Below are 26,945 nucleotides of genomic sequence, written 5' to 3' on the forward strand. Positions count from 1 at the left end.
TATAGCTGTGCCAAGCTGTTAATACATCTCTTGGATAGTGCTCATGGGTCGAAAAGAGAATCCTCCGGGCGTCCGTGGGGAGGCTGCAATGCATTTATTTTGGCTGAGAGGATCCCGAGTGGTCCATGAAGATGATTTACAAGACCTCAGCTCATTATCACAGAGGTATAGACTACAGTGAAAAGTCTTCCTGTTTTGTAGATGACATATGGTGCTGAATTGGACTATTATTCTTGTAATGGAGGGTAAGTAACTTGAAATGATGTTCATGTTTTCTCTTCTATTTCTTGACAAATTATTATTATAGCTTGAGGAAGCACTCTAATTATTAATGAGCACCTCCACCAAATTCACTACGAAAGGTGTTAAACAGTAGAATATGAACTAGTTATATGTTGAAGTATATATTTTCTGAACTCAAACTAGTTTAGTTACATATTTAGAAGACACCTAGCAAGAGCATAATTTGACATATTAAACTCTTTTTATATTACTCAAAAAAGGCCAGGTTGCAGACAAAAGACAAAATTGCAGTACAGAGTAGCTTTTTATTAAATGTCTCACAACATATTAAACAGTTTATTACTATTATTAATCCATGGCCACATTTTTATTTTTCTTAAACAATGTAACATTATTTACTTAAATAAATGCCATGACTGCATTGTTGACAAGATAAAGTCAAGTCAAGATACACTGTCACGCAAACTAATGCTAAACAGTTTTGTGGTGTACGGCTTTTTGGACTACAAATCAACTCAAAGAAAATCAGGAACATGATGACTTTTTCAAATGCTTCAGACATGAGAGCAATGTTTATAATTTAAACCACACATTTTTAATCTGTCAACCGTGTCTGACCAAGCAGTTAACAGATTTCGACTGTATTGACATGTCATCAAATTCAACACACACTGACACATTTTTCAGCAAGTATTGGTAGCATTATTGCAATCCCGATTACAACGCCTGGCATAAGCAAAAAAAAAACCTCATCTCTCTTTCTTACCCATGTGACAGTGTGCAATTGACATGAAGCGAATTGGTGTGCATGCACATGTGCATTTTCCAATCAACATTGAGATACTCCGTGAATAAATGAATGCAAATTTTTACCAAGATGACATTTGTACTATGCGGTAAATATGATTTGTGACAGAATGTTCCTCAACTTGAATACAAATGTCTCTCTTTGCTCTGTGTTATTTTCTTTAGTATATCTGGATTTGGGGACAGATGTGTCTCCAGTTTCAAAATGAAGAATCAATGATTGGGGGGAAAAAGCATTATCGCCACATCGTTTGAACTGATGGACTGCAACTCATATCGGTTTTGGCATGTTGACAGCAGTCCATTACCGACAGCTCATCCAGCAAACTGACCCCATTGATAGCCAAGAGAAGGTCTTTATGCACCCTGAAAACCCCGAAGGAGTTTTTGTTGGATATTGATGATTAAATTTAGAGATCAGTGCAGCCTTGGATCCATTGTGGAACCAGAATCCGCCCGGGCGACCAGCCTATGGGACGGAAAAGCTCCAACCCAGCAACTATTCACTGGTGTTAGTCATTCAGCTCAGTCTTCTCTCCTTGGACTTGTTTGTCAACTCCTTCAGTGAGCTTCTGAGAGATGAACAAGTAGTGATGCTAGTACTTTACGTGTAAGTCCAACAAATCAAGAAAGGAAATTGTACTATTCTTTGATAGGGTTTGAGTTCTTGGATATTTGAAATAGCCATACTATTTTCTTATCTTTTTTCTGTAGAATGCAGGATATCGCCATCTTGTTCAACCTTATCATCATTCTGCTGATGCTGTTTAACACATACGTGTTCCAGGTCGGTCTGGTAGCCATATTGTTGGAGAGAATTAGAGCTTTGCTAATGCTCTCTGCACTCTATCTGACCTTCAGTGTAATACTTCATTCCTGGCTCATGGTGAGTACAAAAATATGAACTGTCAAAACAGGAGGCCAATCAACTACAAAAAAATGCTTTCATGCTCTATTCTAAAAGTGCAGACAGGCCAGCATTGCCTCAGCTTCCACAGGGAATTCACTGAAAAGCTTGTAAAGGAAGCAAATGATTGGATTTTTTGCGACAGATTTTGGGTTCAATTCCCATTTGCTAAAGAATCTAGGTTTAATATTGTGTGTAAACCTTCTCAATTGAAGTACTTTGACCTCCAACGCAACCCCCTATCTATATGTAATAAGCTCCAAACTTTACATAGGCTTATTGGTGCCTCCCATTTTGTCATTTTATCAAGCCTTTCTGTCAACCTTGTGTTTGAATGCAAAACAACATTAGTATTCACTAGATTCCATTCAGTCAGGATGTCTTTTCACTCGACATCTTTTTTTGTATTGTGTTTTTAAAAGCCAAGTGTGATGCTTTCTGTTTGCAGAATCTGCGATGGCTAAATACCAACCGATTCATTTGGACAGATGGCCTTCAAGTGATGTTTGTATTTCAAAGAGCTGGTAAGATAATGTTTTATACACACACATATATACATAACTACATATATACATATTCATATATGTGTGTGTATTTCAAGGTTACCTACCATATAGTACAGTGGTGTCAAACATACGGCCCGCGGGCCGGATCCGGCCCGTCTGGTGGTTTGGTACAACCCGGGGAAGAAAGCTGCGTTGTATAAAAAAATATGATTTTTCTTTAAAATGTGTAGTTATTGTATTATCCGCAGTGTTTAGTACGTGCAGTCAACATTAAAGCAACACTGCGGCGGAACTGGGACCACCTTGACCTTGTAAAATTGAACGTTTGTACAGCGTATATTGGCGACAATAGTTCATATTATATTGTTCATAATGTAAAAGGAAAATTCTTTTAATAAACATTTTGATAATTTACTCATTCTTTGCACTAATTATTCGTATTAGTGACTAATACAAAGGAAAAAAAGTGGGCTTATTGTTAGTTTTATGTCATTTTGCAATGAATTTACTAGTCCGGCCCGCTTGGTCTCAAATTAAGCTGTATTCGGCCCGCAGACCAAAGGGAGTTTGACACCCTTGATATAGTATATCGTGTAAGGAAACACACCGAATAAGGGCGTTGCAATTTAGGGCTAAATAATAGTTCTCATGTTTCCAAATGTGTTAACAGCATCTGTGTTATACTACTACTTCTACAAGAGGACCTCAGAATATTTGGGGGACCCTCGTCTCTATGAGGATTCACCTTGGCTGCGAGAGGTCTTTGCGCAGGCCAGGCAGCAGTAACACCACTTCTCTCCCTTGAGTATCTTTAGCAAGGATTACACTTCTAATATTAAGATTTTAGGTAAGAATAATTAGAATTTGTAACTCATTCGAATTATTATGAGTATTTGGAATTCATCTTCTCAAGAGAACCAATTATAGGTTTTGGCTACATCTTACATTTGTGGAAAAATAACAACAAAAAATGCTAAAAAAGAAAAGATATGGTTTCAGCCAAAATCTACAGTACTATGTATATTTGTATACAGTGGGGCAAACAAGTACTTATTTAGTCAGCCACAAATTGTGCCATTTTAATAAGATGAAGGGGTGTAATTTTCATCATAGATAAAACTCAATTATGGAAAATCAAAAAGCAAAAAAAAAATCATACTGCCTGATTTTTAAAGATTTTTGGGGCAAATTATGGTGGAAAATGAGGATTTGTTCAAAAATTAAAGTTCACCTCAATACTTTGTTATACAGCTTTTATTTGCAATGACAGATCAAACATTATTGTAAATTTTCACAAGGGTTTCACACTGTTTCTGGTCTTTTGGCCCATTCTTTCATGCAAATCTCCACTAGAACAATGTTTTGGCACAAAAAAGTACTTTTTCATCCCAACTATACATTCCTGAAAACTGGTACTTTTTTAAAAGAATACTTCTGTAAATGCGTTGCTGGCATAAATGATTTTTCTGCACGTAACCACAAATTAACATTGCTACACTACACATAAAATCATGGTAATGAGTTTTTATTTCCATGTGCCAAATTGTTTTTAAGAGTTCGAATATCATGTAAGGATATTTGAACACATTTGCGGTATATTGTAATTGATTTTTATGTTGCATATTTTTCAATTTACTTTAGACTGTATGTTACTGTGTATTTGTAATACGATATTAAACAGTTTTACTTCAATGGTGGCCACTGATTTGCACTTGCACACCGTTTCCGGTTGAAACTTTAAGCTAGACATAAACACCCATTATGATGCCCTTCAATTTAATAACAATTTCTGACACATTTTATTAGATTAAATTATCATAATAAAGGTCTGGCAGCAACTGAGTGATTAGCGCGTCGCCCTAACAGTCCCTGGGTTCAATTTCAGGTCGGTCCTCCTGTGTGGAGTTTGCATGTTCTCCCTGGACTTGCGTGGGTTTTCTCCAGGTACTCCGGTTTCCTCCCACATTAAAAAAAACATGCATTGTAGGCTGGTTGAACAGTCTAAATTGCTCCTAGGGTTCTCGGTCTCCTTACTTTTGGCTTGCTACCAATTCAGGGAGTCCCCCGCTTCGTGCTCGAAGTAAGCTGGGATAGGCTCCAGCACCCCGGTGACTTTTGTGAGGATAAGGGTTTCATAAATTTTACAAATTTATATCTACAGTCTATATAGAAAAATCACTGATGTGGAAGGGATTTGTTACAACTCTTGATTGCATATTCTCGTTTTTAACACTTCAAGTATTCCTCTTTATGTGAGTTCCACTCCAAGCATGGCCAGTAGTAACTAGTTATGGCTATTTTGCATCCAGTTTTCCTAATATCCTTCGTCTTTGTCAAGTATTTCAGTGTCTTATTTAATTAAATATTTTGTGAAATATAAACTAACATTATTGCAGATTTTTTCATTGATCTCAATAGTACTCCTACATTTTCCACAACACACAAAAAAGAAGTATTTCAGAAACCTTTTTATAGTCACCATGTTTGCTTTTTTTTCCAAATAGTGAAACTTCAGTGTCAAGAGTGTGATTCAAAGCATGATGCCAGAGGACGAGTTTTGACTTGATCCTGTAGCTCTTTTACTTCATTGTGAAGTGAAGTACTCTCCAGATTGAACTGTAAAACCAAGAAAAGTAAAGCACACCAAAGAAAATAGTCTGTTCAGCTGGGGGGGGAAAAGCCAAAACAAAACACATCTTTCAGAAAAGAGATCGCCAAGTCCAACTCACCCTAATAGCATATTTGTAAAACAGCGTCGCTTCCTCTTGCCTGTCAAACTGAAATTACAACCTCATATGAGTATTGTGCTTGAAATAATGGAATGTCTGCAATCCTGGGGAAATATGGAACTACAAGAAAGCTCAGTGATTTAAAGCTAAACCTATGTCTTTTAACTTGAACAAATCAGATCTTACAGGAAAACAATGACATTATTTTCACGCACCCTGAGGCTTATGAGCGCCAAGTAAGCCCACACCTCGGCGTTCTGGTTGTTCAAATGATTGGCCTCTGTCAAAGCTTCTTCAGCTAACGAAAGCTCCTCCAGCTACACAGTCAGGAACAAACAAAGACATTTAACTGAGTCAGTTTTTTTTTCTTTGCGTGAACATCAAAGGAAAAAATATTTCAATACAGCCACACTTAGAAAAGACAGACTGTTAAAGAAGGCAGAAAATGTTACAACAGGTTTTCCAGTTAAATATAATGTATGCTCTTTTTTCCAAGCAGATCCTATGAAACCCAATACCTTTCATCCCTTTCCTTGCCAATTCACTTTGAAACTGCATCCCAATATAAATACAGTGGATTATTACAATGTCTGTGGAGAATTATTTACATAGTGTGTTTTTACTGGTACAACAATGTACATCACATTCAATCACATGTAAACATAAAGGCAAGTATGCAAGTTAAAAATCTGTCATTGCATTCTTACAGATCCTAGAAGGCCTATACTACAAATAAGGGTCTGGAACAGTGGTCTCAAACCGGTTCCACATAGGGCCGCAGTGGGTCCTGGTTTTTGTTCCAACCGATCCAGTGCCGACATTTTAACCAATCAGGTGTCTTTAAAATAAGTAGTACCTGACTCTAATTAACTGATTGCACTTGCAAAATGTATCCTTGTTGAGTTGGAATGCAAACCTGCACCCACTGCGGCCCTTTGAGGACCGATTTGAGACCACTGGTCTAGATATTATTGCCCTGTCCACTAAAATGTCATTTCCAACATCTCCTAATGTTAGTAATATTGACTTTTTACCCGGTAAGAGGAGATCCCAAGGCCTAACCAGGTGAGGCAGGATGGAGCTCTTTCACATGATAGCAGGTAGGTAATTTTAGCTTGCTCAAACTAGAGGGAACAGCAGAAAATAGCATTGACTGAACATAAGAGGTTCCAGAGAGACACTAACATTCATCCAGCTGTAACACTTCCAGTCACTCACACAGCAAAGAGTAATGGCATACGTAGATTACAGTCAGTGTACATTATCTAACCTTCTGCTCCTGTAGATAGATGGATCCCAGGCGAAGAAGCACGAGGTGGGTGTCTGATGGCTGCTCTGGGAAGGCTAAACTCCGTTCATAACTCCCTTGGGCCTCAAGAAACATGCCGCACATGTAGTGACAGTGACCATCGAGGGCCCACATATCTGCTACCTGCTCACAGTGTAAATAATGCCTTAGTCCACTGAGTGTACTTAGTGCATATGAATAAATGCATTTTAGTTGGATAAACTGAAAGATAGTTATAATTCAGGGGTTTTGTTTGTATTGCATGATTTTTCATTTCTTCTCACCGGCTCTATTCGAAGTAAGGCCTCTCTGAGTGTGGCAATGGCACTGGAATATTCAGCTCTTAGAAACTGGACACAAGCCAGATGAAAACAATGATTGCCATCTGAATTCAGTTCCTTGGAAAGAGCGTGCTCTGCCATCTGAAACACAAAAGGAAGGTACCAGAGTAATGTAATTGTGACTATTGCTAACAGACAGATTGTTTTACTATGTTTGGTAAGGATGAATTAATATAATCAAATTTACTACATTACTTAACTAGTTGATTTTTCTTTTTGTTTTAATCTATATTTATCTGAGAATTGTATTTTTTGACATATAAGCTGCTGCTTGCTCGTTTCATTACCTGGAGGGCATGGTTGTGCAAAAGAAACTCAAGGGTCTCAGTATAAATGGACTTGGAAATGACTTTTTCTTTTGGTTCGCTATGCATGGTTTCACCATTCTCCGTGTCTGAAAGAAGACCATAAAAGTACATTTGTGGCTCACAATCACGCACACACACACACACACACACACACACGAAAGTTGAGTTCTTACCACTATGCTTCCTATTAGGAGAGTGGCTTGTAGGTTGACTATCCTCTTCCTGGCCCTTCTGCTTCTCATTTTCATCATCCACATCTGACCCTTCCACAGCATGTGCCTGATTGCTTGCTTCCTTTGCTCTCAGAATGCTTTTGGCTTCCAGAAAAGCCCTTTCTGCGAGGATGCCTTTGTTCTGGCTGTCCTGAACCAAACCTGCGAAGCAATTGTACCAATTGAATTGGGTTCCAGTCACATGCTTCTCCCAGATTTTTAGGCGTACCAAGCAAAGTCCAGGCCACCAAACTCAGAGAATCCATGCTGGAAGCTCGCTCCAAGAAAGTCTCAGCCTGCTCAAAATCATTAAACATGGCTGCCAGCACACCACACATTATCAGGCTAAAGAGTAAGAAATGACATAAACCAGTTCTGAGTCAGATTTGTACCTTTTAATCAAGTATCTAAAAACAACATGAAAACTTGTTCAGTTACTCTGACCTTGGCTGATGGGATTGCTGGACAGCGACAGCATCTTGGAAACACATTTTTGCTTTCATATAATCTCCAGTCCGCATGTAAAGGTTACCCCAGTCAAATTTGTACGCAGGTTCACGAGGATGTCTTACAACCAGCTGTGGGGAATTAGATTACATTTAAATTCTTTGGTCAAAAACAGAATTATTTAGGTACAGTTGATTTAGCTTTATTGGAAAAGTACTTGTACCTCTCTGTAATAATGAACAGCCATCTGATAATCGCCAATGACCTGAGACTCTCGGGCAAAATGTCTGAGATGAGAGGTAGTCAAATGGATCTCATCAGGGGAGTCATCTTCACTTCCATTTGAATAAATCTAGGGGCAAATGGGGACACAGTTGCGTGTATATAGGTGTACATTGTAGCGTGTGATTGAAAGAGTGTTTTTCTATGTACTTTGTTGAGAGCAACATGCATTTCATCCACCAGCTCCACATACAGCTTGCTGACAAATTCATGCAGATCCTGCTGATCAGTAAATGTGTCTGTCCGCTGCATTTTGTCACGCACAAACTTCACAACAGCAGGCTGCAAACATACATATAAACACCCCCACAAACAGTCAAATACTGCATCAAGCAAGCAAACACATTTATTGACAGTAATCCAGACCTTTATTTGCTCTTTGAAGGCAAAATATCTCCCAGACACATTGAGAGCTCCCATGAGCTGAGCCATCATTTGCTCTCGGTTACAGTCATTGGGCAGTTTGAGTTTTGTTCCAAACAACTCCTCATATTGCTCCAAAATATGCTTCACCACAGTGCCCACCTGCTTGTGAAAGTTTAGTACAGCCTAAATAAAAGAAAAATGTAAATACTTTAGGACAGAGTTGGTGAAAGCACAATCCTTGGCTACCATATGTGGTTTTTTTTTCATCTGAGTGATAGAATACATTACATTATCTATAGTTTTGTAATATTTATTGCATTAATTTATTGTACTTGCAGTTTTTTAGTTCACTTATTAATGTGAAATGTGCTGTTATTCATTAGTGCATTGTTTTATTGTAAACAATAAGACAATTTGTAAATGAAATATTTGCAGTAATAGAGAGCTTGTGAACACACACAAACATGAAGATATCAATGTCTGTGCCCAACTATTGTGTGGAACTGACAGCCTAACATAAAAGAGTTGTGACAGCTGCTCGTTAAGTGATACATTGATGTTGGACACTTCAAATGTGTGCTACAATTATATGCTCCAATATGGGGCCCTTTGGTGGTGAGAGGACGGGAGCTGTCCAATCTCACCAACCAAGCAGATTTGAGTATTTAAAGAGCAGCAGCACTTTGTCACTCTAATGTTGAATTGTACATATGTGGTGTTTGTTTATTCAATACTGTAATTATAGCAAGTACACTTATTGTATTACATGATGAACTGTATAGAAAGTTTTAAAACTTTACTTTTTCAGCTTTGTTGGGTCCTCCAGAAGATGGAGGTCTTGGAGGGATCAGGGCTTTCACTCTACAGGAAATTAAGAAAAAAAAGTGAACATTTTTACTTGTTTTCTTGCCAAAATGTCAATTAAGTATACTATGGCGTTTAAAGGGAAACTATTTTTACAGTTGACAACTGATATTATATACTTATATCCATATTTTTGTATGAGTAAAGTATGAGCAAGCTGTATTAATCGCCAGTATTGGGTGTAATATGTCATCGTCTTACAGTAAAAAAACTAAACAAAATTACTTTTCTCATTAATAAGTAGTTAACTCGGCATTACTCCTTTGAAAGTAGTAATGATAATACAGTGTTGCAAAATTGTTACAGCGTTGGTTACAACTTTTGACCAAAAGGCATCATTAGAATCCCAAAGCAAAAAACTCAAAAGTAAATAACAATACAAGTACCATAATGTTTGGATTGTGAACCATTACTTTTCCCCACAGCTTTGAATTTAGCAATCCAGGATGGTTTAATTAAATATTTTTACAGGGTAATATCGTATAGTCTAAATATTCCAAAATGCATTGTCAACAAAAACTGCAGTAAACTTTTTTTCAGGGATTAATAATGTGAGGCATTACTGTGTATGAAATGTGTAATACTTGATGTTTAATAAAAACACCATTGTTTGTAACAGGAAGTAGATTACCTTTTTGCCAATTCTTCTGAAGAGGTTTTGGGTATTAGTGCATTTGTTAATGTAACTTCAATGATAATGTATGTCCTTGCGTCCAAATATGCCTGTCATGAAGGTAAAAGACATTGTACCATGTTAAGAAATCATCCTTAGAAAGTACTATGTGCAAGCTTACTTTTCTGTCTGGAGGAATGTGATCGGTGCCATTAGAATCAGTTCCTCCATTTTGAGTGCCAGCCCCCTGACACAATAACATTGCACAAGTTAATTAACTTCTAAGTTGGTGGTAAGGTTCACCACTTAAATGGTTAGAATGCTATTACACAAGGAAAAATGTCACTGTTGCTTCTAAATAAGATTATGAGACGGCAAAGACAAGAAAAATGACACTAACTTTAACATGCCCCTTGCCATCTTTGGCCTTTCCTGCATTGGGCTTTGCAGAACTAGCTGCGCCTGCACCAGAACGGTCTTTACTACTTCCTGGTTTTAACTGTTCTTTTAACAAACTGACATTTCTCCTAGTCTGAGGAACAGAAAAAGAAGGTAATGCAATACATATATACAAGATATTCACAGTATACATTGTGCCCAATAATTATTTGACAACTTAAATATTAAAGGCTCACCATTTAAAAAAGATACGACCATACCTATTTTATAGCATGGGGTGGAAACATCATGCTAAGGGGATCTTTTTTATTTTTATTTTTTTGCAAAATGGACAGGAAAACTGGTTCGTTTCAATGGCAAGATGAATAAACCATGTATTTAGACATCATTGCCAAGCAAGGCTACATCACAAAGTATGAATAGTATCTTTTGCAGCCTGCCCAATACTTATGTATAAAAATATGTGAGTATACCAGATTTCTTTTTTTTTTACATTCTATAGCTCTGATGATTTTGAAAATTACAAATGTCTCTTACCTTTTTAAATAGGCAAAGTTTCAATTTTCAAGGCCGTCCAATACCGATTGTCTTGTTGTGAGATGTTATTGTTTTAAAGTTTTAATTTATATAACTCGTTAGGTGCCACTGTCAATGATAGACCAATCAAATCTGCTCTAAAAATGATCTTATTTTCACACTGACCACATAGTAACTTTGGCATATTACCATTTACAACACAGAAAACTAAAAAAAAAAAAACGAATTAACAACTGTTACTGTTTTTACTGCTTCAATGCAATTTCACAAATTGACATGAATAGTATATAACAATGAAAATGATGGAGACTCTACAACCATGTATTGAATTAACCTCTGATGTCAAAAAAGTCAGCGGTAATACTTTTAAAAATACAATTCAAGACCTAACATTCCAAATCAATATCATCAAAGGAGATCTGGAATTCCAATTTCTGGAAAATTTTAGCAGATTAATCATGACTATGATAAATAAAAAATGTTAACACAAGACTTTTGTTGTTTGTGTTGTACCTTGGTCAGTAATAATGCGCTGGAGTAAGGGTTAATACTGTATGCTCCACGAATATGGGTAACTCCAGGATAAAGTAAGCGGCCCATGTCAATAAAGGCCACGCCGTGGCAGGGCACATGTGGATCATCCTCTGTTTGCTAAAGAACAAAAAATAAATACACAAAAAGCACATTATTTTTCACCATGGGTTGGTTTTGCTGTATTAGCTAGGTATCGCTGAAAAACAAATGACAGATTTTTATTCCAGCAGAGTGTGTTTTACCCCTTTGGATGCTCCACCCGACTTTTCATTGGCAAGTGTTGACTTCATGAGCTCAAGTGGCCAGAATCTGCTCTCTGTGATTTTCTGACGAAGCCTGAGATCCAAGTCAATATTTGCATACATCCAACAACATTCTGCCACCACAGTTGGTTCCAGGAACATCTCAGATAATAACTTTAATTGCATATGCAAATACTACAGAATAGTGATTTTCCCATTTTCATCAGACTCAACTTGAATTTACGTTAATCTGCCTGAATGTGTTTTTTTTCTTTTGCAATGTGTGAAAAATAAATACAAAAGTAAGATTAATTTACCTGCTGGGTGAAATATAAGTATAATATGAAAAATCCACATTGAGAGTTTAAGAATGCCTAGGGAGATATTTTGGGAAGAACTCAAACTAATTTGGCAATAGATATACAATACCACCACAGCTTGCATCCATTAAACTGTGGCGTTAATGAGTTGTGTGAAACTGACCTGGTAACAGCGTCTGCATCCATAAAACAGGGCATTTCTACATCCCAGCTCACTCTATTCATCAAGGTTTCAGCTTCATTTCGGAATTCGGAGTCCTGTGTTTTCATATCATGCATGTTTCTTAGTTGTTGACTTCGTAAAATACAAATTTTGGCTAAACAGTTAGCATATGAGCGGCTTTTACATGCACTTTGCCAAACTGTGATGCTTGCATGAGCTGATTTGTGAAGCAGATTATGATGGGCTATGTTTTTTTTTTTGCATTGGATGAGAGGTAATTTACCTCTACTCCAGTAAGCTCGCCATCTTCTTGATCAATGGGTTGAGAGTGGAAAAAGGCGTCTGGGATGTAGTGGTTCCCAGGGGCCAGGTGGGCATGATGTGGCCTCTTCCTTTGTCGGTCTTTGTCTTCCCTGTGGCCCCCTGCCTTAAGTTGTCCTTCACTAAACAACATGAGTTGGTCTTTCTGGGAATCAGAGATGGATGGGAACTTTAGAGCAGTTACTTTTATGAAAAAAAGGATGCCCAATTTTACATAAAATATTAATCGGACAAGGTCACAAAACAGTTTTCTGGTATTTAAATCAAAACATCTATTTTGTAACGTCACAAAACTTGACAAAGAAGAAAGGAATTTGAAAATATTAAAACGTGACATGAATCACTTTGTCATTGTATAAAATATTTTTAATGTTTTGTTTTTGAAGTCGTTTAAAAAAACATTCAATTTCCAGAATTCGGATACAGTATAGATGTGCTTCTATATATATGTATGTGTATGTATATATATATCTCAGCAACACAGTTACCTATTTATATATTTACTCATGTATTTATTTATTAACTTACTATTAAGTACCTATTTGTGTATAATGCCTTTCCTATTCCTGCATCCTCACCCTCTTCCTATTGCAACAAAGAAATTTCCCGATTACGGGATGAATAAAGTTACCCAATCCAATCCAATCCAATAAGTCTCAACTAACAAAGAAATGTAAAAAAGTAAAGACCTAGACAAGTATGATTTTTATTCATTTATGTATGATGATGGACATCCAATCAATTTGAACAAGTAGGGTTGGCAGCAAATGGAAGAATTTATATTGGCTGCCAGCTCTCCTAATTCAAATAGATTCCATGCTTTGTCCTGAAAAACGGACTTAAATTTATAGCAGAAGGATGACAAAAGTCAAACGATTAAACGTCTATAATCTATATCGTTGTCAAAGGCACTGAAAGAGTTGATTGCAAGTTAAGGTTGAGTTTCATAAAAAGTAAAAGACTCACCTCTGCAGTACATGGCACATCCATTATTGCAGTGCATATGTATGGGGGAGCTGTTGGCCCAAAACTTTGATTAAATGTGTCAGGGAGTGAATAAAGTGTCTCCAAAGACACCTTCATCAGGTTAGAAGTTGCAAGCTCTTCTTCGGTCAGTAATGGAGCTGATGCACTAACACAAACTTCCAAAACCGGGTGCTGCATGGTTAAAAATAAGGGTTTAATGTCTCAACGTATTGCTGTAATATAGTACCATCAATATTTTTCAGGCCAATACAGAAAGGATTTTAGCATTCGTATCATTGTTTTTGGTAAAGATTTCAAAGGATATATTTTCCTCAGTGATGTTTTTTTTTCATCTTTTTATAAAATATGTAATTGCTCTTATTTGTAGTTTATTAAATTCTACTCGTTCCAATGCTAGGGTCGTGACATTTGGCTTCTAAAATATTGCCCTTCATTGAAAATGCCATGTGTTTTGGTAAATTTGGTCAAAAAATATATACTCTGTGGGCTTTAATGTTGTGGGTTATTACCCCAAAACTGCATTAAATTGTGTTTAAACAAAAATAAAGTAATTCAGTATATTCATTTAAGGTAGCAAAATTATTGATGCACTTTACATCATGATTTTTAGAAAATGTACTGACCTTGGTAATGAGGGGTGGGGTGGAGACCTTTTCTGTGGCACTCGTTACTGCATGCAGTGTGGGTGTGGAAGAAAAGGTGCATTCACCTGAAAATAAAGTATGGGTAAGGTCATTTTAATACTGCAAATAATTTATATTCAGTTCTGACACCAAAAAAAAATACAGCTTAAAGAAGAGAAATAATATTAGTTTCTTTCTTCCCCAGAAAGAAGAATAAGAGCTCCCTCAGGGCATTTTAAAACGCATCCAAAATGTATGAGAAGCACATTCACCTTGCAGTAAAGGCAGCAGGTCAATAACTGCCTCTCCCAGAACTATTGACTTTGCCTCCACCTTTTTTTTCTCAGGAACAAGCTCTATCAAAGTCACTGTAAACAAAATCATTCAGATTAATAGAATGGAAAAGCAAATTATTATTTTTACAATGTCAATTGCGAGGCTCTTGCAATCTGTACTTTATTAAAAGAGAAAAGGTATCCATTCTTGGACTTATTGCACCTCATTATTAAGAGCTCCCTTCCCTTTCTTTTTGCTCTCGACTTCAATTAGTTGGGTATGACATCAAGTTATGAAAAAATTAAATTATGATCATAGGTGGCCCGGTCGAAAAAGTGTTTGGCGCGCTGGGCTCACATTTCTGAGGTCGAGGGGTTGATACTAGGTCAGTCCTCTCTGTGTGAAGTTTGCATGTTCACCTTGGTCTGTATGGGTTTTCTCCGGGTACTCCGGTTTCCCCCTATATCCATAAAATATGCATGTTGGGCTAGTTGAACAGTGGAATTTGCCCCTGGGTATGAATGTGAGCGTGATTGGTTGTCCATCTTCTTGTGCCTTGCGATTGACTGGATAGATTCCAGCACCCTCTGCGACCTATGTGAGGATTAGAGGTTTAGATATTGAATATTCACACCACTGAAGATGTTTTATATGAACCTACAACTGTCGATAAAACCAAAAATAATATTTTCCAAAATGATGTAACGGCAAACCAGAAAACACAGTGCATTTCCATGGCTTGGATTTGGATTGGACTTCTATTTCTCAGACAGGATCGCTGATTTTTTTGGTGCAATAAAAAAAAAAAAAAAAAACAGCCAAAACAATAAAAGGGTAAAGAGAACGTAAATATCTGTACTTAAAACACCTAGCACACAATTTACAGTCAATTCTGAGGGTAGCAGTCCAAAAATGGTGTTCATGAGAGTTTGGAATAACATTGCAGAGTAAAAAAAAAAATACAGAAATCTGGTTATTTTAGTGGTTCCCAGGCTGGGTGCAGGGTGTTTATTTTCAACCACATGTGAATTTTTTTGCCAATTTTACTTCCATATGTTCTAAAATTCTAATGCAACATATAAAAATAAAATAAAAAGGTCCTAATTTTTTTTAATAGCTTTGAAGAGTAAAATAATTCCAGTAGCAGTTTGATAGAACAGAGATCCGTTTGAGCTTCATGTCTAAAAATAAATAAAAGAAAAAAGTACTTAGCTACTTACACAAGTTACAGTAGCTTACCTACAACAGGTTTGTGAAGGATGTCACTAAGTGCCAGTGCTTCATTGCCGCAGGTAAATTTGCGGGTGAAGTCATATTCAATGAACTGGGCCGCGGGATCAACTGTACGTTTTTCAGACTCTCCCAACAGCACACCATTGACCTCCATATTAAGAAAACTTTGGACAGTTCCTGCCTTTTTTCCATGCTAATAATAAAATGAAGTTTTCAATTAGAAGTGCAAATGCTGAATCATTAACACAGAAATATTGTAAAAAATATATAAAATACTGTCCTGGGCTAATATTTAAAATAAGAATAAAAGCATTTGACTTGTGCGAAAGCATTTGACTTGTGTAGAAGTTAAATAGAGAATCATTAATAGAGGAAAAAAAAGAGAAAAGCAAAATTAAAAGTCAAATTTAACCAGAGGTTTTTTTTCACTCACCATGTTAGTTGCACGAACAACTGTTATTTTGATCTCAATATTAGAATTGTCTACTTTCTCATCAGTAGCCTCCATCGTTCAAGGTAAACTGTGGAAGTGGAAAGGTAAAGGAATTGAGTTGATACACATCAGCGTGAATGTACTGCTAATTGTTTTACTATTTGAAAATAACAGCTGTTCAGATATTGATGGGACTTTGGTATTTTTAATAACCTTGAAGGCACGCACACATTTGATTGCCTTCTATTTAACACAAATCTTCTCATTTTAATCATATCTATTTCTATTACACCACATGTGTCAAAGTGGCGGCCCGGGGGCCAAATCTGGCCCGCCGCATCATTTTGTGTGGCCCGGGAAAGTAAATTATGAGTGCCGACTTTCAGTTTTAGGATCAAATTGAACTGAAGAGTATGCATGTATATTAAATTTCCTGATTTTACCCTTTTAAATCAATAATTGCATTTTTGTAATCATTTTTTTGTGATTTTAGTTCAAAAATCATTTTGTAAAATCTTAAAATATATTTTAAAAAAGCTAAAATAAACATTGTTTAAGATCTATTAAAAAACTGAATATTCAGGGATTTAATTCCAGCTCTTTTAATCCATTTATTTAAAAAATCTAAACATTGTATCTAAAATGGTCCAGCCCACATGAGATCGATTTGGCGTTGACGTATAATATAATATAAATAATATAATAAAACACAACGCAATGCAGTATAATAAAATGTGATATAAGATCATAGAAGATAAAATAATTTAATTTCCATTTTCCTCTTTGGTCCCAAAGGACACAAGTATTTTCGTTTCAGTGTTTTGTTTACATTCCATAGGCCGTTACCCATAGCAACCAATTTTCCGTCCAACGTTTCTCGTCCAAAAAAAGTCACATCTTGAATGTTTTAAGATAAATAAATAAGTTTATACGAGTTATATTCGTTATTTTAGAACATCAAACCAATGTCATCCAATATATCCAGCATGCCATCACTTAAATATAATCGTTGCTCTGGTGCAAAAAGTAAATGAATACATCGCAAAACAACCGAACAAAAGTGAAGTTTGTAACTTACCTTTTTGGCTGCCTGCTGACCTTAAAAATAAAAATAAAAATAAATACTACATAAACACCGCTTCCAATTGATGCTTCTTACTGTGGATGACGCCATTCCCAAAGTTTACTCTGACGTCATAAATTTAAAAAAGTAGTTTACATTTATGATCAGCGCCAGCATTTCCATTTAATATAAATTAGACGTCCATCGCCGTAAATGGCAGTCAATGTCTCATGTAAAATGAATATACTACGGAATCATACGCTACATGTCATTTTGATACAGCGCTCATAAATACATTTCCTGCAATTGACTTCCATGACAAAGAGGGCGCTGTAGCATTTTCTTACTATTCTCTCCCAATGCTCCATCGACAGACGGAGCTGAACTACTTCCGGGAGGCTTAGTTCAATGATATTGTCATTTGCGCGAAAGATATAGCACTATTTTGGTGTTTATCTGCTACACTGATCAAGATGTCGTACAATTATGTGGTTACAGCTCAAAAGCCCACGGCAGTCAACGCCTGCATCACAGGTAAATATGCCCAAGTTTTGCTTCTCGCGTGTAAGATGAACTCCCGCGCTCCACACGGGCCTGCAGTAGCCGATAGCCCGACTCAGGCTGACAGACAGACCGCTCTTACCTCAAAATGTTTTACTCGTGTAAGATCCGAGCAAGCAGCGTTGATGTACTTGAATATAAATACTACTTTCGATTTAGTAAAAAAAAAAAAAAAAAAAACCTAACCTGTAGTGGGTACTTGTACAAACAAATCACTAGTCATCCTTTCCACATTTTTGGTGAATTCTACTAGGTTCACAAAACTATTGATGCCCCTGTTTAGTTGCCTGAAAACAAATCCAACAGAAATGAAGAGATGGGGGGAAATTTAAAAGATTACATGACCAAAATGATACCATATCAAAGCTTATTGTTTTTCTATAGGATTCTCATCATTACTAATTGACCTGGCAATTATTATTATTTTTTAAATCAAAGGATCTGTGCATAATCTTTATGACATGTATTTTCTGTGCTACCTTTGATCCAACCATATTAACCTTTGATATAATTTTTGCTTCCAAGTAATAACCAAAATGGAAAAGTTTCCCTTTATAAAGCATCACCAGAGGAAAGGATGTTTTCAAAGAGTAATAGAAAATGTAAACAACATTCTTACAGCTAAAAATCCAAACTACATCATGACGTAAACTAACAGCATTTTCTTCGAACTGAGCAGCGATGACTTTCCCTATGTTGTCAGCTTCAAAATAAAACAGCTACACTAACTAACTTCTTGTGAGGATTTGTAAATATGCTACAATGCATGCAGGGTTGGAATCACAATAATAATAATTTTGAAAAGATAATTGTTAGAAAAGGAATATGCAATTCCTACATGCATCACATTTCTTACATTTTACATTACCATCATACTTAGTTTTATCTTAGCCCATTTTGTTGGCATGGTACATTTTTTAAGAGTTATTCAATTTAGTATCTGCATCTCAATATTAACATAACTTGCTCCTTACAAGCAAATATCTTTTCAAACTTTTCTAGTGATATAGGCATGAACATTAATGTAAATAAGCATGATATGTTATGATGATTTTGCAGGTCACTTCACCTCTGCAGATGACCTCAATTTGCTTATAGCAAAAAACACAAGGTTGGAGATTTATGTTGTCACAGCTGAAGGACTCAGACCTGTTAAGGAAGTAGGCATGTATGGAAAGATTGCTGTCATGGAGCTCTTTAGACCCAAGGTACAATTTAGCTGTTTTTACTGCACAGTGTACGATCCAATAATTAGCGTCATTGTCAAAATGGGCCATCAATACTTCAAACACAGAATAAGAAATAAAAACCGATCATAGAGGATATTTGTCAATCTCATTGAGGCACCATCAGGACAGTCTTGCATCATATTATATATTTTAAAACAATGACCGCATGCATGAAGTTATTTTCTTGCCCCCTTTTATACACTGCACCCAAATTTTTGCTTACCTGAGGGCAAATGTTGCATTAAACAGTCTTCCCAATACGTTTTTTTAAAAAAAACATGCAATGCAATATTATCACAGAGTTCAATATCAGAAGGAACTAACTGTCACAATATCAAGTGGAGCTTTTGTTAGGCTGATTGATGGTGTCTACTGCAAATTATATCCCATCCATGTTGCAATTCATTGAAAATTGGCCACTGTCCGCTGGCCAAAATGTTGATTGCTGGAACACCCGGTTTATGTCGGGCAGGGGTTCTCAATAAATCGATTGTAATCTACCAGTAAATTACCTACATACTATTGGTAGATCGCATGACAAAAAGATTTCATCCATTCTGTTGTTTTCCTTATCCAAGCTATTGTGAGGTTTGTGTCTCTGCAACCAATAAGCTCACAGGATGAAACCATTCTGTGGTGAATGCTCATTGGTCCTAATTGGTCAATCTCATGCCCATAACCGATCAGACGCCTTTCATGAGTGCCACTCTTTTTTTTCTTAATTGTTATAAATACTTTTTAAAACTCCAAAATGCACTGAATCCAACTGAACAACAAAGTATGGAGGGATAGCTATATTGGTTCTTGCAGTGGTTAAGGGTTTGTTAACATACGTAAATGCTTTGTCAGTGGCCTGAAAAAAAAGTAGCCTGTGCAATGTTTGGAAAAAAACTGGAAAAGTAGATCTTAGATTTTAAAAAAAGTTTACGCACCCCTGATGTTACACATCTAGAATGCTAATAGACAGCTTTATATTGTTTGGGAACTGAATATCGTCTTATTGTACGGCACTATTGATGTCTGAGTAGCTAGCCTGGTTGCCCGGGAAATGTCTAAATTCCAGAACAGCAGAGATAACTGTGGTGTATCCTGCTTGGTGTCTTCAATTGGGGGACTGGCTAAGCACTCTCCCTTAAGTAGACTGTACTGTTGTCTCATTTTGATATCTACTGATCGTTTCTCTTCTTCACGCTTCATTGCCAATTTATACACCGTTCTTTATTTCGCTTTCTTTTCCACCGCCGATTCTTACACTACTTGAAATATGTTTTTTAATTTGGGGTTGTATTATATGAAGACTGCTTGCCCATCGCGTGTGTTTTATCCCTGCCACGGGCAATTGGGGAGCACTTAATTTCAATCCATGGTAATAATATGCCATTTTCTAATTCTTTTTACTAACATGCAATATAAGTGGGAGTAGCTTTTATTAGTGATGGCTCACCCAGCCCATTATTGCAAAGAACAAAAAAAAAACGGCTGATTTCTAAGTGATTAACCATTATTTGCAATGTCATTAATTCATAACTTTCCTTTGTTCATATGATAGGGGGAGAACAAGGATTTGCTGTTTATACTCACATCGAAATACAATGCTTGCATTCTTGAATACAAACAAAATGGGGAAAGCATTGACATTATCACTCGTGCCCATGGAAATGTCCAGGTAAGTGAACAATAAAAATGCATTATCATTTCATCCGACAATTTTTTTTTAATGGCACCAACCTTTTAAAAATGTAAACATGAGTCACGTCCACAGTTTCTTAGTATCCACTTCTGAGAGACTGAGCTGTCTGGCACTGCTAATTGTCACTTTGCAATCTGAAAACATAAATAAAGTAGGAAACTGAAAATTGGATTCAACTGATATTCGGATGTTTTATTTTGATTTTACTCAAATAAATGCATGAAATGATCTTTTTATTCTCAGGATCGAATTGGGCGGCCCTCAGAGACCGGTATTATTGGAATCGTTGATCCAGAATGCCGTATGATTGGTCTACGGCTATATGATGGGTTGTTTAAGGTGATCCCCCTGGATCGAGACAATCGTGAGCTTAAGGCATTTAACATTAGACTGGAGGAACTGCAAGTTATCGATGTTCACTTCCTCTATGGCTGTCAGGCCCCTACCGTGTGCCTCATCTATCAGGTATGCTTTGGGCTTTTGTATCTATTTACAGAAGTTGCCTTTCTGGTATTAGAAATATCCAAAATAAAAGGAAAACATTGAATGTTGAAATTGTGTAAGTGCATCTTTAGCATTTATTATTTTCAAACCCAAAATTAATGGGCTAAACGAAGTAGAACGATATCAAATGACAGGGACTGTTTTACAGAAATAGGTTTGTTTTGTAGCAGGTGCTGAGCTCTTACTGTAATCTTAGTGAAAGCATAGATTTGATTGAGTTCTGGTCTTCCAGTTTGTCGCTCAAGATGCGTGTTATGTACTGTAGGACCCCCAGGGGCGCCATGTAAAGACCTATGAGGTTTCTCTGAGGGAAAAGGAGTTCAACAAGGGGCCATGGAAACAGGAGAATGTTGAAGCTGAAGCATCTATGGTCATACCAGGTTCGTTCACCCTGAACCCAGTCAACCGCCATCTGCTTTATTGGATAACCTAACTGTAATTACATGGTACTGGTGAATCTGAGCAGAATTTAAATCTAAAGTGAGCATTTCTGTCACCCACACGCTTCAATTCCGCACACATCGACATATGCCTTTTTATAAGACTTAGTCATAGCCTACCGCTTATTCTCTCGAGAAGAACGGCCACTGATGGGGAAAAAGATTGATTTTACCAAAGCCCTTTCTAACCCCAACAAAGGTAAGGAGAGGGAGGAATAACACCTATACCAATACTGTGGACATTCTAAATAATGGTGTTGTGGCTGAGCGTGCACAATAAATCGGTTGGGTGACAGTGTTGTATAGTGTGAAAAGGTTTTTAGTAGTTTTATTTAATTAGATGGGCAATTGACCAGTCATATTTGAGAATTGTACAAAACAATATTTTTTAAAAATGGATGCAAGAGTGTGTTTGCTTGGTTGGCCCCATGTAATGTATTATTTTGCTGTGCTTGCATTTTAGTCCCAGAGCCTTTTGGTGGTGCTATAATCATAGGACAAGAGTCAATTTCTTACCACAATGGGGACAAATATTTGGCCATTGCACCACCCACTATCAAGGTAATTATATAAACCCTGAAATGAGATGACATGGTCTGGCAAAACACTAGAATTGATACTGGTATATTCATTATAGATGCTCAACTGTTCAGCCCCTCTCAATACTGCACTGGCAGTGTAAATGTTATGACTATCAATCTTCTCGTTTTGGAGAATAGAGAAATACATTTTTCCCTATCTCTGTGTTACAGGAAATCCGACTAAACCATTCCATTTTTAGTCAAGTTAGCACAACTGCAATTATTTTTTAACAGAAAAAGCCAAGACTGATTAGATAATTTATATTTATTTTTTAATTCTTACGGTCTTTATACAAAACATTTATATCATGACATAGAAATTTGCATAGGTCTTATTCATCCTTGGCTGCACGACACATGTCTAACAAGTATGCCCAGAATAAACAGCAGGTAATTTTGAGCAATTACACTGTGAAGGAAAGAGACAGTTTATGTGAGCTGCATTTATACTTTCAGAAATGTCGCATGAAGTCATTAGTGAAGGCAAAATACCTTGTGAAAATTCCAGCTGAAGCTGGTATAAATCGGTATAAATCAGGTGTGAATGAAAATGCCACTTTGCCAGCAGGAAGCCGCTAAAAAAGCCAGGGGGGAAAAAAGCAGATTGCTGTGTACCTATGCACAGATACTTTAATTTTAAGGAGAAATATCCTGTGGTCTTACAAAACAAAAATGTAACTGCTTTGCCATTATGAAAATCCTTCTATTTAGTAGGGAATAAAATGGAAGCTTGCAAGCCTTGACTGATGCACTTTACAAGGTAATTGGCATGATTAGAACGGAACATTGTGGGGAAATAATGACGGCCCATCTCAATATATTTGGCAGCAGGTTCAAGCTGGCACTCAAATAAATGTCTTCCCGCATAATGCTAAATTGGTTACAAAGTAAAACCATCAACTCAATCAAGCCAATTGAAAACTAATGGGTTAACCTGAAAAAACATCAGCTAAGTTACATAATTTTAGTGAAGGTGTGATCTAAAAATCTTTTCAAATTGTTATGGGAAGCTCGTAGAAAGGTTACCCAAAATATATGACCTAATTTTTCCCAGTTTATTGGTAATTTAACTAAAAAAAACTTCTGGAGCTTATCTGTATGCACTCCCTGACAGTTATCAAAGTTTTACAAGACTTCTGGCAAATTATTTTTTAATAAGCTTTGTCATACTTGTCCATATTGTAGCAGAGACTAGTGAGAGTGTTAAAATATAAAGACTGACAATATCCAAATATTTAACAGCCTCCAATCCTTGTCATAATTGTCCATATTGTAGCAGAGACTAATGTGAGAGGTAAAATATAAAGACTGACCATCTCTAAACACTTAACAGCCTCCAAATATTTTTGGGGCCAGACACACACATTGGTTTCCCTTTTTTTTTTTTATCATGGTTACCGTTGGTTTACTTTCTTGTGGTTGAGGTTTACTGCAGGTTTATATCAAATATGTTAGAGAGCCACTGCAGTATTTGCTATGTACGTTTTACTGGTTAAAAGTGCCTTTTATTACAGATTTTATTCAGTTTGACTTTTCTATTATGTTACCAAATCTACCTTCCCTAATGGTTTATTGACATGGGATGTTTTACTGCAGCAAAGCACTATTGTCTGTCACAACCGTGTGGACCCTAATGGATCACGCTACCTATTGGGAGACATGGAAGGGCGCCTTTTCATGTTGTTACTGGAGAAAGAAGAGCTAATGGATGGAACAGTTGCCCTGAAAGACTTGCACGTGGAGCTGTTGGGAGAGGTACTTTATTTTACGTTATGGTTAACTACCCTATACTGTGCATTGTATGCTGTCGTCCCAGCTGTAATAAAAGATAGACATTTGTGATAATGAAATATATTTATAAGGTTAACCCTTTCCTTTTAACGCATTGAGAATAATATCTATAAGAGATTTAAAGTACAGTGTTCCCTCGCTACTTCGCGGCTCAGCCACCGCGGACTCAGCTTCGCAGATTTTTTTGGGAAAAACATAAAAAATACAAATATTACATTGATACAACATATTTTACTGTTTTTTTTTTTGTTATAACATGAATTCCACTCTCTGGTGTACTGTGTACAGGGGGTAAAAAAAAATATTTTTGAATTAAATCCAAATTAAGCGTTTTTGAAGGGGAATCCCTACTTCGCGGAAATTCACTTAACGCGATGACCGAGGGAACACTGTATCTTTTGGGGTCTGTTCACTATAAAGAAACTGTTGGACTTTGAGGGCCTTACTCGTACAGTTCTACCAAGATCGGAAGTGTGTTTGCTTCAAGTTGTATGCCATATTTATCACTGGCACTGGCAAATAAGATTAAAACATTGTCTATATGAAATATTTAACTCTCTAATGATTAACTACTGATGAGTGCAGCTCCTGTGGCCATGAGAGGAGTTTAATGAGGCATTGGAGAACATTTTTTTGGCAGTTTCCAATAGATTTTGCTCCACCATCAGGCAGTTCAAAAGTAAATGGTGTACTTTCAATACTGTATGGAGGAGACAGGGAATTGCTGAACTCAATTCAGGAGATTTTGAGTCAGTAGGCCGGATATTTTGAAGACCTTCTCAATACTACTAACCCACTCCATTGAAGAAGCAAAGCCTCTGTACTTTGAGGCAGTTCAATCCCTGTAAAACCAGAGTCCGCAGCACGTCGAATGCATTTACATTGAGGCTTGAACTCGCTAAAATTAAAGCTACTCTTTGGCACCCATTCTGTTCATATTTTTATCATGAAAATAAAGGGTCCAGTAAGGTGGCTTCGGTATAGCATCTCTGCTTTTTGCAGATGATATGTTATGCTGCATACAGTATGTTCAATATTACATGGGAAAATTTCAGATGTATTGCAAGCTTCTTTATTTGTACATTTCTATTAACGAATGAATTAAATCCAGAATCATTAAATTAATATCCAAACAAAGTGAACCAAATTTGACTACATTTCAAGTCCGATAAAAAACCTGTTATAATCTGTGGGGATTAGAGCCAAATGGTAGTATGGCGGGTGTTCACTTTATCACTTTAATTTTCTCATTGTCCGAGTTCATACTGTGTTGGTCCACTTGCTTTTTCCCTGGAATTTCTCCAACCCTGTTAAATTGCATAGTGACCATTTTTCTTGCTTGTTGGTTTTTCTCCAGCTTTCCCTTCCTCACAGGACTACTTCTCAGTATAGCTTTTTTAGTGTTTTATGGCTTAGACAGGACCTAATGGATCTTTCCACACTTTTATAGAGAAAACAACAAATCATTTTCTATGCCTGTTAGCCTGGTGCCAACTTATCAATTTTAAAGTGATTTAGGCAATGGTTGCACTTAACTGGCAAACTTTGAAGCCAAATCTCACGTGAAAAGAAGACAACTATGGCTTGCAACATCTTCCTCTCATGATATGGCAAGAGTCTCGTAAATTCTGTTTTGCAAGTCCTCTGAGTGGTGCTAGAGATGAAAGCCATCAATGTGAGTGCCACTGCTGAGCAAGAGACAGATTGCTTTTTAAATTGTTGGCTTTATTGTTGGTAACCGTCTGCTCAGCCAGCAAGCAGCAGCATCCCTGCATTGTCATGTCAGTAAATAGCTCTTTTGATTTCCATTTTCTTCCCTTTTAATCAACAAATGTTGTTTTTTTTCTTCCTGACACCACTTTTCAAGCATTATATTTATAAAAGTATAATGCTTTTATTGCAATGGTTCATTCATTATATTTACGCTTGGACTTACTGACTGTTAACGAGTTGTTGTTTTTATTAATTTTAGCACATTTGGGGGCTTTTAACATTATTTGTACGTGCATGAAGTATACAAAAATAATGCATGCGCTAAGACAATGTTTCTGTGCTTTTCTGCACTGGCAGACATCCATTGCGGAGTGTTTGACCTACTTGGATAATGGTGTGGTGTTTGTGGGCTCCAGACTTGGTGACTCCCAGCTAGTCAAGGTAAGGAAGGAGATTTAGGAGTTTTCTAGTTATATAACACAAAAGTAGTAAGCAAATAATACTGTTACATATGCATGTTAAAAGTGCCAAATTTGTCTTAGTCCTCTCATTTTATGCTTTTTCAAGTTTTATTTCTTATACTTTTACTAATCGGATTTTTATCAACAGTTAAACGTAGACAGCAATGACCAGGGATCATATGTGGCTGTCATGGAGACATTTACTAATCTGGGCCCAATTGTGGATATGTGTGTCGTAGACCTGGAGAGGCAAGGCCAAGGCCAGGTGAATCTCAATTCCTTTATTATAACTCAGTTATTTCTAATTTTAATTATTGTTTTTCCACTTGTATGGGGGCTCCATCAAGCCTTTATTAATAAAGATGTAGTAAATGTTATCGGAAGAAACTTTCTTCCTGATATATTTTTTCAACATTGCTTGTCCTTGGCAGGGTCGCAAGGTGCTCGAGCCAATTTCAGCTGACTTTATACTAAATACTATACCCTAGATTTGGCATTATAGATTTTTCTTCACAATTACAACTCGTCACAATTTTTTATGCCTCCCTTGATGACGGTTTTTCAATATCTAGATTGTTTGTGGAGATTTGTGAGCAAGCAGGAAGGAAGGATTTAATCGACTAAGTTTAGAACAATTTCACTCTTCATAAAAGTATCCAAAGTGTAATGTCCCTAGTGCAAAATTCAACCGTCCTAAATCATGCAGCTGAATGTCTTAACATCATAAACTCATTTAATATAGGCTACCATGCTCTGTAAAACTTCCAATCAATAATTAGTTTAGAATGAAGAACTAGTAGGATATTCCACCAGAATAGAGCTGGCGTTTGTGTAGAAAGAAAAAAATGTTCTACTTTGGTATTTAGGATAAGTATAAATCTCACAAAAGTCCATATTAACCTAGACTTAAACAGTTCCTGGCTTGTTGTAC

The 26,945-nt window shown here is 36.7% G+C and overlaps 3 protein-coding genes across 9 annotated transcripts in view; 2 read left to right on the forward strand and 1 right to left on the reverse strand.

Annotated features, from left to right (window-relative positions):
• On the forward strand, window positions 1-4,228 carry LOC144194017 (transmembrane protein 138-like). Of its 2 annotated transcripts, none has more exons than XM_077712758.1 (5): window positions 1-245; window positions 1,216-1,660; window positions 1,765-1,936; window positions 2,406-2,481; window positions 3,134-4,228. In XM_077712758.1, the coding sequence occupies exons 2-5, from the start codon at window positions 1,644-1,646 to the stop codon at window positions 3,247-3,249; spliced, it is 381 nt and encodes a 126-aa protein (XP_077568884.1). In that variant the 5' UTR covers window positions 1-245; window positions 1,216-1,643; the 3' UTR covers window positions 3,250-4,228. The 2 variants fall into 2 exon arrangements, with proteins under 2 accessions (XP_077568884.1, XP_077568885.1); XM_077712759.1 differs by having other exon boundaries at window positions 1-165.
• cfap70 (cilia and flagella associated protein 70) lies at window positions 3,700-18,009 on the reverse strand. Of its 6 annotated transcripts, none has more exons than XM_077712755.1 (28): window positions 17,688-18,009; window positions 17,060-17,074; window positions 15,982-16,069; window positions 15,555-15,741; window positions 14,312-14,407; window positions 14,040-14,125; window positions 13,396-13,587; window positions 12,392-12,574; window positions 12,109-12,203; window positions 11,626-11,719; window positions 11,363-11,500; window positions 10,314-10,445; window positions 10,095-10,160; window positions 9,932-10,023; window positions 9,237-9,297; window positions 8,437-8,619; window positions 8,221-8,352; window positions 8,012-8,140; window positions 7,786-7,919; window positions 7,571-7,686; window positions 7,303-7,503; window positions 7,109-7,215; window positions 6,765-6,902; window positions 6,463-6,624; window positions 6,227-6,316; window positions 5,408-5,509; window positions 5,193-5,240; window positions 3,700-5,079 (listed from the first exon to the last, which is right to left on the reverse strand). In XM_077712755.1, exons 3-28 carry the CDS (start codon window positions 16,054-16,056, stop codon window positions 4,981-4,983), a joined length of 3,138 nt encoding a protein of 1,045 aa, XP_077568881.1. In that variant the 5' UTR covers window positions 16,057-16,069; window positions 17,060-17,074; window positions 17,688-18,009; the 3' UTR covers window positions 3,700-4,980. The 6 variants fall into 6 exon arrangements, with proteins under 6 accessions (XP_077568881.1, XP_077568880.1, XP_077568882.1 ...); XM_077712754.1 differs by having other exon boundaries at window positions 17,060-17,079; XM_077712756.1 differs by lacking the exon at window positions 17,060-17,074 and having other exon boundaries at window positions 17,792-18,009.
• ddb1 (damage-specific DNA binding protein 1) overlaps window positions 17,392-26,945 on the forward strand; it is a 25,576-nt gene continuing 16,022 nt past the window's right edge. Inside the window, exons 1-9 of the mRNA XM_077712750.1 lie at window positions 17,392-17,578; window positions 18,665-18,813; window positions 20,384-20,500; window positions 20,768-20,989; window positions 21,294-21,408; window positions 21,932-22,029; window positions 23,646-23,804; window positions 25,911-25,994; window positions 26,163-26,279. Of these exons, the coding sequence (XP_077568876.1) occupies window positions 17,518-17,578; window positions 18,665-18,813; window positions 20,384-20,500; window positions 20,768-20,989; window positions 21,294-21,408; window positions 21,932-22,029; window positions 23,646-23,804; window positions 25,911-25,994; window positions 26,163-26,279 (1,122 nt within the window). The 5' untranslated portion in view covers window positions 17,392-17,517. The remainder of the gene's footprint in view (window positions 17,579-18,664; window positions 18,814-20,383; window positions 20,501-20,767; window positions 20,990-21,293; window positions 21,409-21,931; window positions 22,030-23,645; window positions 23,805-25,910; window positions 25,995-26,162; window positions 26,280-26,945) is intronic.

Source organism: Stigmatopora nigra, chromosome 3 (genome assembly GCF_051989575.1).
Source record: "Stigmatopora nigra isolate UIUO_SnigA chromosome 3, RoL_Snig_1.1, whole genome shotgun sequence".
NCBI lineage: Eukaryota > Metazoa > Chordata > Actinopteri > Syngnathiformes > Syngnathidae > Stigmatopora > Stigmatopora nigra.

Bases quoted from the DNA above. Each gene is read 5' to 3' on its own strand.
- LOC144194017 (XM_077712758.1), top strand. The intron at 1,937-2,405 runs GTGAGTACAAAA...TTCTGTTTGCAG, and splicing joins TACTTCATTCCTGGCTCATG to AATCTGCGATGGCTAAATAC. The intron at 2,482-3,133 runs GTAAGATAATGT...ATGTGTTAACAG, and splicing joins GTTTGTATTTCAAAGAGCTG to CATCTGTGTTATACTACTAC.
- cfap70 (XM_077712756.1), bottom strand. From the start codon at position 16,056: ATGGAGGCTACTGATGAGAAAGTAGACAATTCTAATATTGAGATCAAA. The intron at 14,126-14,311 runs GTGAATGTGCTT...CTTTATTTTCAG, and splicing joins CCTGCTGCCTTTACTGCAAG to GTGAATGCACCTTTTCTTCC. The intron at 5,080-5,192 runs GTGAGTTGGACT...TTGGTTTTACAG, and splicing joins TTTACAAATATGCTATTAGG to TTCAATCTGGAGAGTACTTC.